At 51.4% G+C, this 12,639-nt stretch overlaps 1 protein-coding gene across 1 annotated transcript in view; it reads right to left on the reverse strand.

Moving 5' to 3' along the window:
• Positions 1 to 542: 542 nt before the first annotated feature.
• Positions 543 to 12,639, reverse strand: part of LOC108797268 (bcl-2/adenovirus E1B 19 kDa-interacting protein 2-like protein) — a 19,737-nt gene continuing 7,640 nt past the window's right edge. The window contains exons 2-9 of the mRNA XM_018568841.1: positions 6,600 to 6,683; positions 6,272 to 6,333; positions 5,672 to 5,911; positions 4,806 to 4,970; positions 4,325 to 4,427; positions 3,263 to 3,394; positions 2,906 to 2,992; positions 543 to 645 (exon numbers count right to left, since the gene is read on the reverse strand). Coding sequence (XP_018424343.1) covers positions 543 to 645; positions 2,906 to 2,992; positions 3,263 to 3,394; positions 4,325 to 4,427; positions 4,806 to 4,970; positions 5,672 to 5,911; positions 6,272 to 6,333; positions 6,600 to 6,683 — 976 coding nt within the window. The remainder of the gene's footprint in view (positions 646 to 2,905; positions 2,993 to 3,262; positions 3,395 to 4,324; positions 4,428 to 4,805; positions 4,971 to 5,671; positions 5,912 to 6,271; positions 6,334 to 6,599; positions 6,684 to 12,639) is intronic.

The following is a 12,639-nucleotide window of genomic DNA, read 5'->3' on the forward strand; positions in this document are numbered from 1 at the left end:
AAGTCTTTCCTCCCCAACCTGACTGTACTGGCCCCGCCCCATAGATGGGATTTCAGTTCTTCAATCATGGAGGCTCAGCATCACATGTGGGCCTTACCTAGGGTGGTCTACATGTAAATCTAGCTTACCTAGGACCACCCATTCCTCCAGACTGACATCCACCCATCAAGAAATTTTATCATTTGTATAACTGCTCCCCAAACTGACGGTCCCTGGCCCCACCCCATAGATGGGATTTCAGTTTTTTCAATCATGGAGGATCAGCATCACATGTGGGCCTTACCTAGGGTGGTCTACATGTAAATCTAGCCTATCTGGGACCACCCATTCCTCCAGACTGACATCCACCCATCAAGGAATGTTATCATTTGCATAACTCCTCCCAAGAGCCCACCCACTGCTTGCATCATGGCTGAGGGCTCTTGAGAGGAGACCTCCCCCGAGGAGTCACAGACAAGATAAAACTAGGTAAACATTCTAACCCCCCCCCCTCCCCTGTCTAAAAACTAAAAGAAGAAAGTCTTGTCTGGCGTTGGGGGTACTTACTGCTGTATACAATCCGGTATATGGAGGACATCCAGGGACACCAGATGTGACAGTCCCAACAGATCTTTAACAAACGTCACCTTCTTCACAAACTTTGCACTGGAATAGATATTGAAAAAAAAGTATTAGGAACCGAAGAACACCAAATGTACCTCTCGATTGGCTGCAGGCTTGGTATAAGGTACTCTGCATGACCAAAAGATGGTGGACACCAGACCATCACACCTAGGAGGAGCTTGTTGGACGTCTCAATCCAAAATCATGGACTTGACCCTCCCCATGGCCATCAATATGGACTTGACCCTCCCCATGGCCATCAATATGGACTTGACCCTCCCCATGGCCATCAATATGGACTTGACCCTCCCCATGGCCATCAATATGGACTTGACCCTCCCCATGGCCATCAATATGGACTTGACCCTCCCCATGGCCATCAATATGGACTTGACCCTCCCCATGGCCATCAATATGGACTTGACCCTCCCCATGGCCATCAATATGGACTTGACCCTCCCCATGGCCATCAATATGGACTTGACCCTCCCCATGGCCATCAATATGGACTTGACCCTCCCCATGGCCATCAATATGGACTTGACCCTCCCCATGGCCATCAATATGGACTTGACCCTCCCCATGGCCATCAATATGGACTTGACCCTCCCCATGGCCATCAATATGGACTTGACCCTCCCCATGGCCATCAATATGGACTTGACCCTCCCCATGGCCATCAATATGGACTTGACCCTCCCCATGGCCATCAATATGGACTTGACCCTCCCCATGGCCATCAATATGGACTTGACCCTCCCCATGGCCATCAATATGGACTTGACCCTCCCCATGGCCATCAATATGGACTTGACCCTCCCCATGGCCATCAATATGGACTTGACCCTCCCCATGGCCATCAATATGGACTTGACCCTCCCCATGGCCATCAATATGGACTTGACCCTCCCCATGGCCATCAATATGGACTTGACCCTCCCCATGGCCATCAATATGGACTTGACCCTCCCCATGGCCATCAATATGGACTTGACCCTCCCCATGGCCATCAATATGGACTTGACCCTCCCCATGGCCATCAATATGGACTTGACCCTCCCCATGGCCATCAATATGGACTTGACCCTCCCCATGGCCATCAATATGGACTTGACCCTCCCCATGGCCATCAATATGGACTTGACCCTCCCCATGGCCATCAATATGGACTTGACCCTCCCCATGGCCATCAATATGGACTTGACCCTCCCCATGGCCATCAATATGGACTTGACCCTCCCCATGGCCATCAATATGGACTTGACCCTCCCCATGGCCATCAATATGGACTTGACCGTCCTTTGTGGCTATACCATCCATCATCTCCTGGGAAGACTTTCCAAAAGATTTTGCAGTGCGTCTGGGGGAATTTGCGCCCATTCAACCAAAAGAACATTTGTAAAGGTCAGGTACTGAAGTTGGACGAGAAGACCATCTCAAAAGGTGCTCAGTAGAGTTTAGTACAGGTGGTCATGACCCCTCCCCGAGGAGACAATGGAAGAGGAAGATCTGGACTTAGAAGAGGAGGACCTGTCAGGTATGGAACTGGAAGTGATGGCAAATCCACAAGATTTTGGAGGGTGTCTGTGGAAATTTGTGGTGAGGTCAGGTACTGATGTTGGATGAGAACACCTGGCTCACAATCCGTGTTCCAATTCATCCCAAAGGTGTTTAGTAGGGTTGAGGTCAGGGCATTCAAGTTCCTCCACCACAGTGGTCACACCATGTCTTTATGGAGCTGGCTTTGTACACAGGGGACAGTCATGGTGGAACAGAAAAGGGTCTTCACCAAACTGGTCACACCATGTCTTTATGAGCTGGCTTTGCACACAGGGGACAGTCACGGTGGAACACAAAAGGGTCTTCACCAAACTGTGACCACAAAGGCTGGAGGACCTCAAGTGTCTACAATGTCTTTGTTTGATGGAGTATTACCAGAACCTTCACTGGAGACACCATCATTGGGAGAGGTCCCTTCATAGATTTGGCCTTCTAGTAGGTGTGATGGTCAGGTGTCCACATAACGTTAAAAGGGAACCACTCTCAGCAGATTATGGCCGATCCGGGCTTCACTACCTAACCAGGTGAGGCCACTTGTCCCGGCACATCACTGGGGGCATTCTCCCAACAAGCCAAAGGCTCTTCTCATAATGTTACATTGACAGGTTCTCTTTGAGTTGAGCATATTAAACATTTCTACCGTGTAATGGTGGCATTCTTGGCTCTGCTCCTGCACCAGCTGTGCGATCACCGACACATTGGTGGATGAATGGAGTTTGAGAATGTATACGAACGAACTCACCTGATGAAGGGCCGCACTATGGCCAGCAGGGCCCTCACGTACCACGTGGGGTGGACGATCAACACCGACTTCAGATTTTTCTTTAACCTAAAAAAAAGCAAGAGAAGCATTTCCATGCCGGTATAATAAGACAACCAAAGCCACCTGGAGTCTCACTCCTGTCGCTGCACTCCTGCCGCTGCTATAAATGACTCTCGGTAAGGGTGGGCTCCCTCGTGATGATGGAAGCAAATGGGCGGAGCCGGGAACCCAGGAGCGGCAACCTCAAAAGCCAGGAGGGCGTCTGACCCACCAGCCAAGACAAAAATAAACATCTCCAAGTGTACCTGTCACGAAGACAACGGCTGCCTCACTTACCGCCTCCCGGTGGCCCGGTAGCACCGCTTGATCCAGTTGATGGGCGGGATTTTGCTCCGCGGAGTGCATCCGTTCAGGTAGATGAGCATGTAGTCTTCGGCGACCATCAAATCCAGCGTCCCGATGATATACCTGTGTGTACGGCACAAACCAGAGCTGGTGACACAGTGCGGTGCTGGTCTCCTGCAGCCTCTTTCCAGCCGCTTCCTGTCTACAGGCACTCCACCCATGGCTGCCACGGACAGGTTTCCGGATGGTGACAACAGTGGACCGCGTCTGTGCATGGCCATTTGTAGTCCACACATATCGTCAGCTGCGAGTCCTCAGTGGTACAATGCTGCCCTCTGGTGGCCATATAGTATTACAGCCATCACAGGCTGCCAACCATAGGGACCTCACTATAAAGTCACAGCGGGCTCAATCCACAAATCTAACACAGCGGGGATAATGATCCTTATTCTCAAAACGCTGACAGTTATGTTCGGCTGAGTCCATTATAAAAGTATAGTCACATGACCAAAATAGAGATCCTTATCCCCGTGTTAAAGAAGATAAGGATCCTTATTCTGTCATTTTAGTTTCATTGGATTTAAACTTTTTTTGGGAAGATTTGTATCCTTATCCTGGTATGTTGGCTTTGTGAATGGAGCCGTAAACCTGAACTCAAAAAGATACAAATTAAAACAGTTTTGTATTCATTGATTCATCATTAATTGTATATTTTTAATGCAGTGGAAGTGCTGAATGTGACGGGGTATCAGCCTCTTGCTGCAGGGATGGAGTACGAGACGAAGAAGCAGCACCAGGAGGCAATCAGCTCACGTGCTTGCAAGAAGCAGAGTGATAGAGAGGTGAGCTCATCAATGCGCTGCTTCTCCTTTCACTGTCCAGCCACTGGTTGGGGGCTCGTCCGGGATCATGCAGGCTGTCAGACTGAGGACATCTAGTGGCAGAAAAGAAGTACTGCGGGAGGGGGAGATCTCTGGATTAAAAGGGGTTGTTCCTCCTTCTTATAGGAGATGGCTTAGGCAGGTCTCGCTGTGGAAGTAACGCAGTCCATACCTGAACAGATTGTCCATGACGTACTGGTAATTAGGAATACTGCTTTCCGGCAAGTAACACGTGGCAAAAACAATGATCGCGTTTAAACTGTCGCCATAGTAGCCTTGGGGGGAAAGTAAAAGAGAAAAAGGTTTCAGAGTAGAAACAGCCGTTGGTTTATATCCACAAGAAGCATCATCTAGCCCTTTTCTCCCCAGCCCATCTGTCCATGGCCACGCCCCTTCATTAGATTTCAGTTCCTCCACTCGTGGAAGCTCAGCATCACATGTGGGCGTTACCTATTCAACTACAGCCTGCCTACGACATCCCACTCCTCCAGACTGACACCCAGCCGTCGAGGCATTTTGATACTTGCATAACTCCTCCCAAGAACCGGCCCACTGCTTGCATCAGGACCATGTAAAGCACCCTGTCAGCTCCTCCCACTAGCCAAGGCTTGCCTGCATTTCACGGGGAAGCACAGAGACCCAGCCAGGGTTACCTCCATGGGAGACGATCTTCTTGTACGGTTCTATGGCCGTCATGTCCACCTTATGCTCCCCCATGAGGAAAACACGCCACTTCCGCCCGCTCTCGTCCTCCATGTCGGTCACCAGGGTCTCCACGTATAAAGCCTCCTTAGTCCCTATCGCCTTCGGCAGGTCATCTGTTGGGGGGGAATCCAAAGAGATAAATAAATAGGGGATTCGCCACAGGGGTGGTGGGAGCCCCTCATAATGGGCACAGCGGGTGTACAGACCCGAGGACTCAGCACAGGGATGGTGGGGGCCCCTCATAATGGGCACAGCGGGTGTACAGACCCGAGGACTCAGCACAGGGATGGTGGGGGCCCCTCATAATGGGCACAGCGGGTGTACAGACCCGGTAACTCAGCACAGGGATGGTGGGAGCCCCTCATAATGGGCACAGCGGGTGTACAGACCCGGGAACTCAGCACAGGGATGGTGGGAGCCCCTCATAATGGGCACAGCGGGTGTACAGACCCGGGAACTCAGCACAGGGATGGTGGGGGCCCCTCATAATGGGCACAGCGGGTGTACAGACCCGGGAACTCAGCACAGGGATGGTGGGAGCCCCTCATAATGGGCACAGCGGGGGTACAGACCCGGGAACTCAGCACAGGGATGGTGAGAGCTCCTCATAATGGGCCCAGCGGGTGTACAGACCCGGGAACTCAGCACAGGGATGGTGGGAGCTCCTCATAATGGGCACAGCGGGTGTATAGACCTGGGAACTCACCAACAGGTCTTCTGAACTCAAAAAGTTAGCCAACAAGGGTCACATGGGCCTTCACCAAACCATGGAAAGAGTTAGAAGACCCGGAGACATCACCGGACCGGCACTCACCGTCCCACTCGAACTCGTGGCTCACGCTGGGAAATTCGAGCATTTCGCTGCTGTCGGGCGTTTCCAGATCTTCGGTGTCGAAGTCCAGCGTCTCGTCCGTGGTGGTGGTGCTGGTGGTCCACAACTCGCTGGAGGTGGCCGACTCCTGGCTTTTCTCCAGGTTGAAGCTGATGTCCGGGGCCGACAAGCGCCTCCTGACATGGCGGTTCCCGCAGAGGTCCAGGGTGCTCGCCGGGCCGGCTGCGACCAGAACACAAAATGATACCGAAGGTTAAAAACGAATCTTTACAGAATGAGGACGTCGGACCCGTCTCCGGGTGTCACAGTGACGGCCAAAATATTTAACGGGCGTCTAAAACCAAAACTTGTTGAAACTTTTTAGGTAGAGTAGGGATTTTTTTTTTTTTTGGTGTTTTTGGGTCCCATTGGGGAGATTCAACTTTACTTCCTGTCACAACAGGAAGTGAGGGGACAATCCTCCCATAGACAGATGTCACTGAAACAAGTGTCCCCATTTTTTTTCCCCCCTCTCTTCCTGTCCCCGGGGGGGGGGGGGCAAGTCAAACATTTTTGGATTTGCCATCACTTCCAGTTCCATACCTGACAGGTCCTCTTCTTCCAAGTCCAGATCTTCCTCTTCCGTCGTCTCCTCGGGGAGGGGTCTGCAGAAATAGAAGATCACCAGACTACATCACTGCGCCCTATAGGCTGCGGATCTACAATCTGCCAATCATTTGCTTGCTCGGTGTAGATGGGGGGGGCAACTTCGGCCCTCAAGCCGTGCAGAAACTACAAGTCCCATGATGCCTCTGTCTCTGGGAGTCATGCCTGTGACTGAGAGTCTTGCAATGCCTCATGGGACTTGTAGTCCCACAACAGCTGGAGCTGCCCACCCCCCCGCTTTAGACAATTATAGTTTCTTCCTTACCTGGGGAACTCCTCGTCCTGCCACTCCAGCTCCATGTCATCAATAGTCTGCTGGCCACCACCAGAGGGCGCTCTGTCCTTATAGCTGAAGGGAAGACACAGGATCGATCGGGTTATTATGGATGCTTGAGAAGGGTTCACTTATTTTTTTAATTCAATGATTGCATTGCAGAGGGGAGGGGCTTTAACGTGACCCGGGTCTGTGCTCTAGAACGGTTCACTTAAAAGGGGTGGAGTTATAAACCTTTTGCGTTGCCCTTCTCCCTGCGTTCCCCATCTCTTTGGGATTACATTGGAATGTTCTGCTTGTAATATCACATTGTGACCACTAGATGGAGCTAAATAGGAGCACAGGAAAGTATTTTCAATGCTCCGCAGCTGTAGTCACGCCCTCCTCCTGTTCATAAAAAGGAAACGGCTCCCTGCCTGTAATATCACACTATGACCACTAGATGGAGCCAAGTATTTTTCTCCAGCGCCATCTAGTGGCCGTCATGCGATATTACAAGCAGAGCGTTTCAAAACGTAATCACACACGTAAAAAGATAGACAACGTTCGTGCGTATATTCACACAGGGCGAACGTCAAACGCAAATTGTTTATAAATGAACCCCCAAAAAGTGCGTCTGAACCCGACAAAATATACTGCTGCAGCTTTCTGGATCTCAGGATGTGGCAGCTGCATTCGTTTTCCTTTTTTCCAGGCATCATTATCACCCGTGATCCGGCCAGTTACACACTTCCTGTCCTAGGGTGACAACGCTTGCTATACTGTGTCTATAGGAGGAGCAGGGTTGTCACCCATGGACAGATGGGGTTGCCACCTTTTCGTCAAGTGAAACCCGAACACTCTAGCGACGAGCGGACATTTTTTTTTTGGGGGGGGGGGAATAAGTTGCGGCTTATTCATATGTAAATAGCGCCGCCCATTCGTATGTAAATAAATCACAGTTGGGGGCAGTAGCCCCTATCTCAATTTTGGTTGCCCGTCTGCCTGACACCTTGTGTCCAGGTCTCTCCTGCCATGAACATTCAAAACCCGGACTGTCCAGGTACAGAACCCCTCCCTCCCTTCTAATGTCCCTAACGTAGGAGAATGGGGGTTTGCTAGACCATACACACCTTCTACCCTAGGGTGACAACGCTCACACACTGTATATATCCATGGAGAAGCAGTGTTGTCGTCACCTAGGACAGGAAGTGTGTTAGGACTTCAGAACAACTCCCCCTCTCAACTTTTTAACACAGAGGGGGTGAGAAGTCATGACTTGTCTCTCTTGGTGGCCGAACAGAGCAGGGGGGGTAGCACAGTGAAGGGGAGTATGTGCCGCGATCATTTAAAGGAACACGTCGCTTTGCCCTGCGTGGTCAAGTCTCCAGCTTGTGCCGGAAATCGGTTCCTGCCTGCTCGTGGATGGAAGTAATTTGCCAGAGCAAGTCATAGGAGGGCACTGAAGGTGTTAAGGTCATAAAACCATGATGTGCCAGTGAGTCAGTCATTACAGACCGTCTCAGGATGAGCCGAAGGATTTCATTGGTGGATAATAAGTGATTAAGGTTCATTATTCTTTTATGAAGAAGGGACAACCCGCCTTTTATAGGGTCGGATGTCTTCGGGATGTTGTCACACCGGCCTGTTCATGAAGGTAACTTGCCGTCTGCAGTCTATTAAATTGGGAAAGGACCCAGAAGTCATAATGAGATCCAGTTTTTGAGGTATTGCTCCGAGTCCATTCCTCCACCATGACTGTCCCCGGTGTACAAAGCCTGAGGAAGGGGGAGGTGTCCACTACCGAAACGTGTTGGCTGTTGGATCATCAAACCTTTTTTTGGACTTCGATTTGGTTTTTGTGCCTTTTTTATGTCCAGTCTTTAAGTTGCTTCCTTTGGAGACCGGGCGTCGTTGAGCTACCCAACCATAAGCTAAACAAGCCACCTTCAGGCTCAAGCTGGGTCCATCATGAAGGACACCAAGAAACTCCTCCCAGCACCTCTGAAAGGCAACCACATTCCCCTCCACCGCACGAGGCCGCAAGCACACGCCTGATTTTTTTCTGCAGTGTATCCAACGTTAAGAAGGTTAAGATGGCCTAGGGTGGGGGGACTTTTGTAGATCCGGGAAGTCATTTTGGAAGTCTTTATATTCTACATGTTGCAGGGCAGGGACTGAGAGCTTTGAAGACATGGATGGCCAGGCAACTAGCATCTCCAGAAGCAGAAATAAGCAATAACGGACTTCGGGTTTCTTTGGTGACCATGAGAAAGACATCCTCCATACTAAAGTTTGTGGTCACCTGACCATCACACCTATACGACCTTTGTGGACATACCATTCTAAAACCATGGCCATCAATATGGAGCCTCCACCCTCCATGGCCATCAATATGGAGTTGCCTCCACCTTCCATGGCCATCATTATGGAGTTGCCTCCTCCCTCCATGGCCATCAATATGGAGCCTCCACCCTCCATGGCCTTCATTATGGAGTTGCCTCCTCCCTCCATGGCCATCAATATGGAGCCTCCACCCTCCATGGCCTTCATTATGGAGTTGCCTCCTCCCTCCATGGCCATCAATATGGAGCCTCCACCCTCCATGGCCTTCATTATGGAGTTGCCTCCTCCCTCCATGGCCATCAATATGGAGCCTCCACCCTCCATGGCCTTCATTATGGAGTTGCCTCCTCCCTCCATGGCCATCAATATGGAGCCTCCACCCTCCATGGCCTTCATTATGGAGTTGCCTCCTCCCTCCATGGCCATCAATATGGAGCCTCCACCCTCCATGGCCTTCATTATGGAGTTGCCTCCTCCCTCCATGGCCATCAATATGGAGCCTCCACCCTCCATGGCCTTCATTATGGAGTTGCCTCCTCCCTCCATGGCCATCAATATGGAGCCTCCACCCTCCATGGCCTTCATTATGGAGTTGCCTCCTCCCTCCATGGCCATCAATATGGAGCCTCCACCCTCCATGGCCTTCATTATGGAGTTGCCTCCTCCCTCCATGGCCATCAATATGGAGCCTCCACCCTCCATGGCCTTCATTATGGAGTTGCCTCCTCCCTCCATGGCCATCAATATGGAGCCTCCACCCTCCATGGCCTTCATTATGGAGTTGCCTCCTCCCTCCATGGCCATCAATATGGAGCCTCCACCCTCCATGGCCTTCATTATGGAGTTGCCTCCTCCCTCCATGGCCATCAATATGGAGCCTCCACCCTCCATGGCCTTCATTATGGAGTTGCCTCCTCCCTCCATGGCCATCAATATGGAGCCTCCACCCTCCATGGCCTTCATTATGGAGTTGCCTCCTCCCTCCATGGCCATCAATATGGAGCCTCCACCCTCCATGGCCTTCATTATGGAGTTGCCTCCTCCCTCCATGGCCATCAATATGGAGCCTCCACCCTCCATGGCCTTCATTATGGAGTTGCCTCCTCCCTCCATGGCCATCAATATGGAGCCTCCACCCTCCATGGCCTTCATTATGGAGTTGCCTCCTCCCTCCATGGCCATCAATATGGAGCCTCCACCCTCCATGGCCTTCATTATGGAGTTGCCTCCTCCCTCCATGGCCATCAATATGGAGCCTCCACCCTCCATGGCCTTCATTATGGAGTTGCCTCCTCCCTCCATGGCCATCAATATGGAGCCTCCACCCTCCATGGCCTTCATTATGGAGTTGCCTCCTCCCTCCATGGCCATCAATATGGAGCCTCCACCCTCCATGGCCTTCATTATGGAGTTGCCTCCTCCCTCCATGGCCATCAATATGGAGCCTCCACCCTCCATGGCCTTCATTATGGAGTTGCCTCCTCCCTCCATGGCCATCAATATGGAGCCTCCACCCTCCATGGCCTTCATTATGGAGTTGCCTCCTCCCTCCATGGCCATCAATATGGAGCCTCCACCCTCCATGGCCTTCATTATGGAGTTGCCTCCTCCCTCCATGGCCATCAATATGGAGCCTCCACCCTCCATGGCCTTCATTATGGAGTTGCCTCCTCCCTCCATGGCCATCAATATGGAGCCTCCACCCTCCATGGCCTTCATTATGGAGTTGCCTCCTCCCTCCATGGCCATCAATATGGAGCCTCCACCCTCCATGGCCTTCATTATGGAGTTGCCTCCTCCCTCCATGGCCATCAATATGGAGCCTCCACCCTCCATGGCCTTCATTATGGAGTTGCCTCCTCCCTCCATGGCCATCAATATGGAGCCTCCACCCTCCATGGCCTTCATTATGGAGTTGCCTCCTCCCTCCATGGCCATCAATATGGAGCCTCCACCCTCCATGGCCTTCATTATGGAGTTGCCTCCTCCCTCCATGGCCATCAATATGGAGCCTCCACCCTCCATGGCCTTCATTATGGAGTTGCCTCCTCCCTCCATGGCCATCAATATGGAGTTGCCTCCACCCCGCATGGCCATCAATATGGAGTTGCCTCCACCCTCCATGGCCATCAATATGGAGTTGCCTCCACCCTCCATGGCCATCAATATGGAGTTGCCTCCACCCTCCATGGCCATAGATGGCCTCTTCCCCCCATGGCCATTAACATGAAGTTGGCCTCCCTTAGTGGCTATACGATCCTCCACTTTTCTCCATGTGATTTTGGAGGGTGTCTGAGGGAATTTGTCCCATTGGAGAGGTCAGGTACTGATGTTGGATGAGAAGACCGGGTTACAATTCATCTTAAAAGGTGTTCAGTAGGGTTGAGGTCAGGGCTCTGTGCAGGACCCTCAAGTTCCTCCACAAATCTGGTCACACCATGTCTTTATGGAGCTGGCTTTGTACACAGTGGACAGTCATGGTGGAACAGAAAAGGGTCTTCACCAAACTGTGACCACAAGGCTGGAAGATCACAATTGTCTACAATGTCTTTGTATGAGGTAGGATTACCAGAACCTTCACTGGAGACACCTGATCTCCTTCTGTAGGTACGGGATCTGCATGCGGTTGGTCCTATAGGTAGATTTGATCGTCAGGTGTCCATACATGTTTGGCCATGTAATGTATGTTCAGAAACAGTGATGTTCACACCTAAGAGGATCGCCTCGCCAAGCAACCTGACCCTGAGAACAGTCGGCTACCAGGATTAGCTGCCATGGGTCACTATCCAAAAGCACAGCCTGACGGTGGTTAGGTGACCAATCTTTATTGCTTAACTGCAGCATCGAAAATTGAGGTCACCGAAACTGGCTGTAATAATAATAATAACTCAGGCTCTAGAGGTGTCCATGTCCGGGCTGTTCTGTAAGAAGTTTGGAATGGTCGTTATCGGTTTATTGGATGCTAGGACGGTGACATCATCGTGCGTCATGCAAACAAAATGTAATTCTATTATTACTGTAATACCGACTATATACATGACAGTCGCACCGTTATACATTGTTCTGTAGTGATAAAGCAAGAAGTGTGAGCCGGCCCTTTAAATGAAACCTGCCATAAGAGTAATATGGCGTCACTCGCATCAAGTCCTTCAGCTTTGACCTATGACAAGGTACAACGGAGGACTTCCCACTTTTCTATGACTCGGCTGATCTGTATGGTGAACCGGTGACAGGGTCACGGGGAGGGAAGGCTCCTTGATGGAGGCAGGGAGGGAAGGCTCATTGATGGAGGCGGGGAGGGAAGGCTCATTGATGGACGCGGGGAGGGAAGGCTCATTGATGAACGGGGGGAGGGAAGGCTCAAACTGACCAAGTCATGGAGACGGTATTCCCTGATGGCACACAATGGTTGAAGAATGGTTTGAGGAACACAACAAGGAGTCTGAGGTGATGACTCCGCCTCCAAATTCTCCAGATCTCCATCCAATCGATCATCTGTGGGATGTGCTGGAGAAACAAGTCCGATCCCTGGAGGCCGATCACCTCACAACTTCCAGGACTTGTAGGATCTGCTACTGACGGCTTGGTGCCAGATACCACAGCGTACCTTCAGAGGTCTAGTGGAGTCCATGCCTGGCCGGGTCAGGAGAAGGGCGACCTGGTCAATATAAGGGGGGGGGGGGGGGGAATGTTATGGTGGTGGGAT

Source organism: Nanorana parkeri, unplaced genomic scaffold, assembly GCF_000935625.1.
Source record: "Nanorana parkeri isolate BGI_ZX_2015 unplaced genomic scaffold, ASM93562v1 scaffold1251, whole genome shotgun sequence".
Taxonomy (NCBI): Eukaryota; Metazoa; Chordata; class Amphibia; order Anura; family Dicroglossidae; genus Nanorana; species Nanorana parkeri.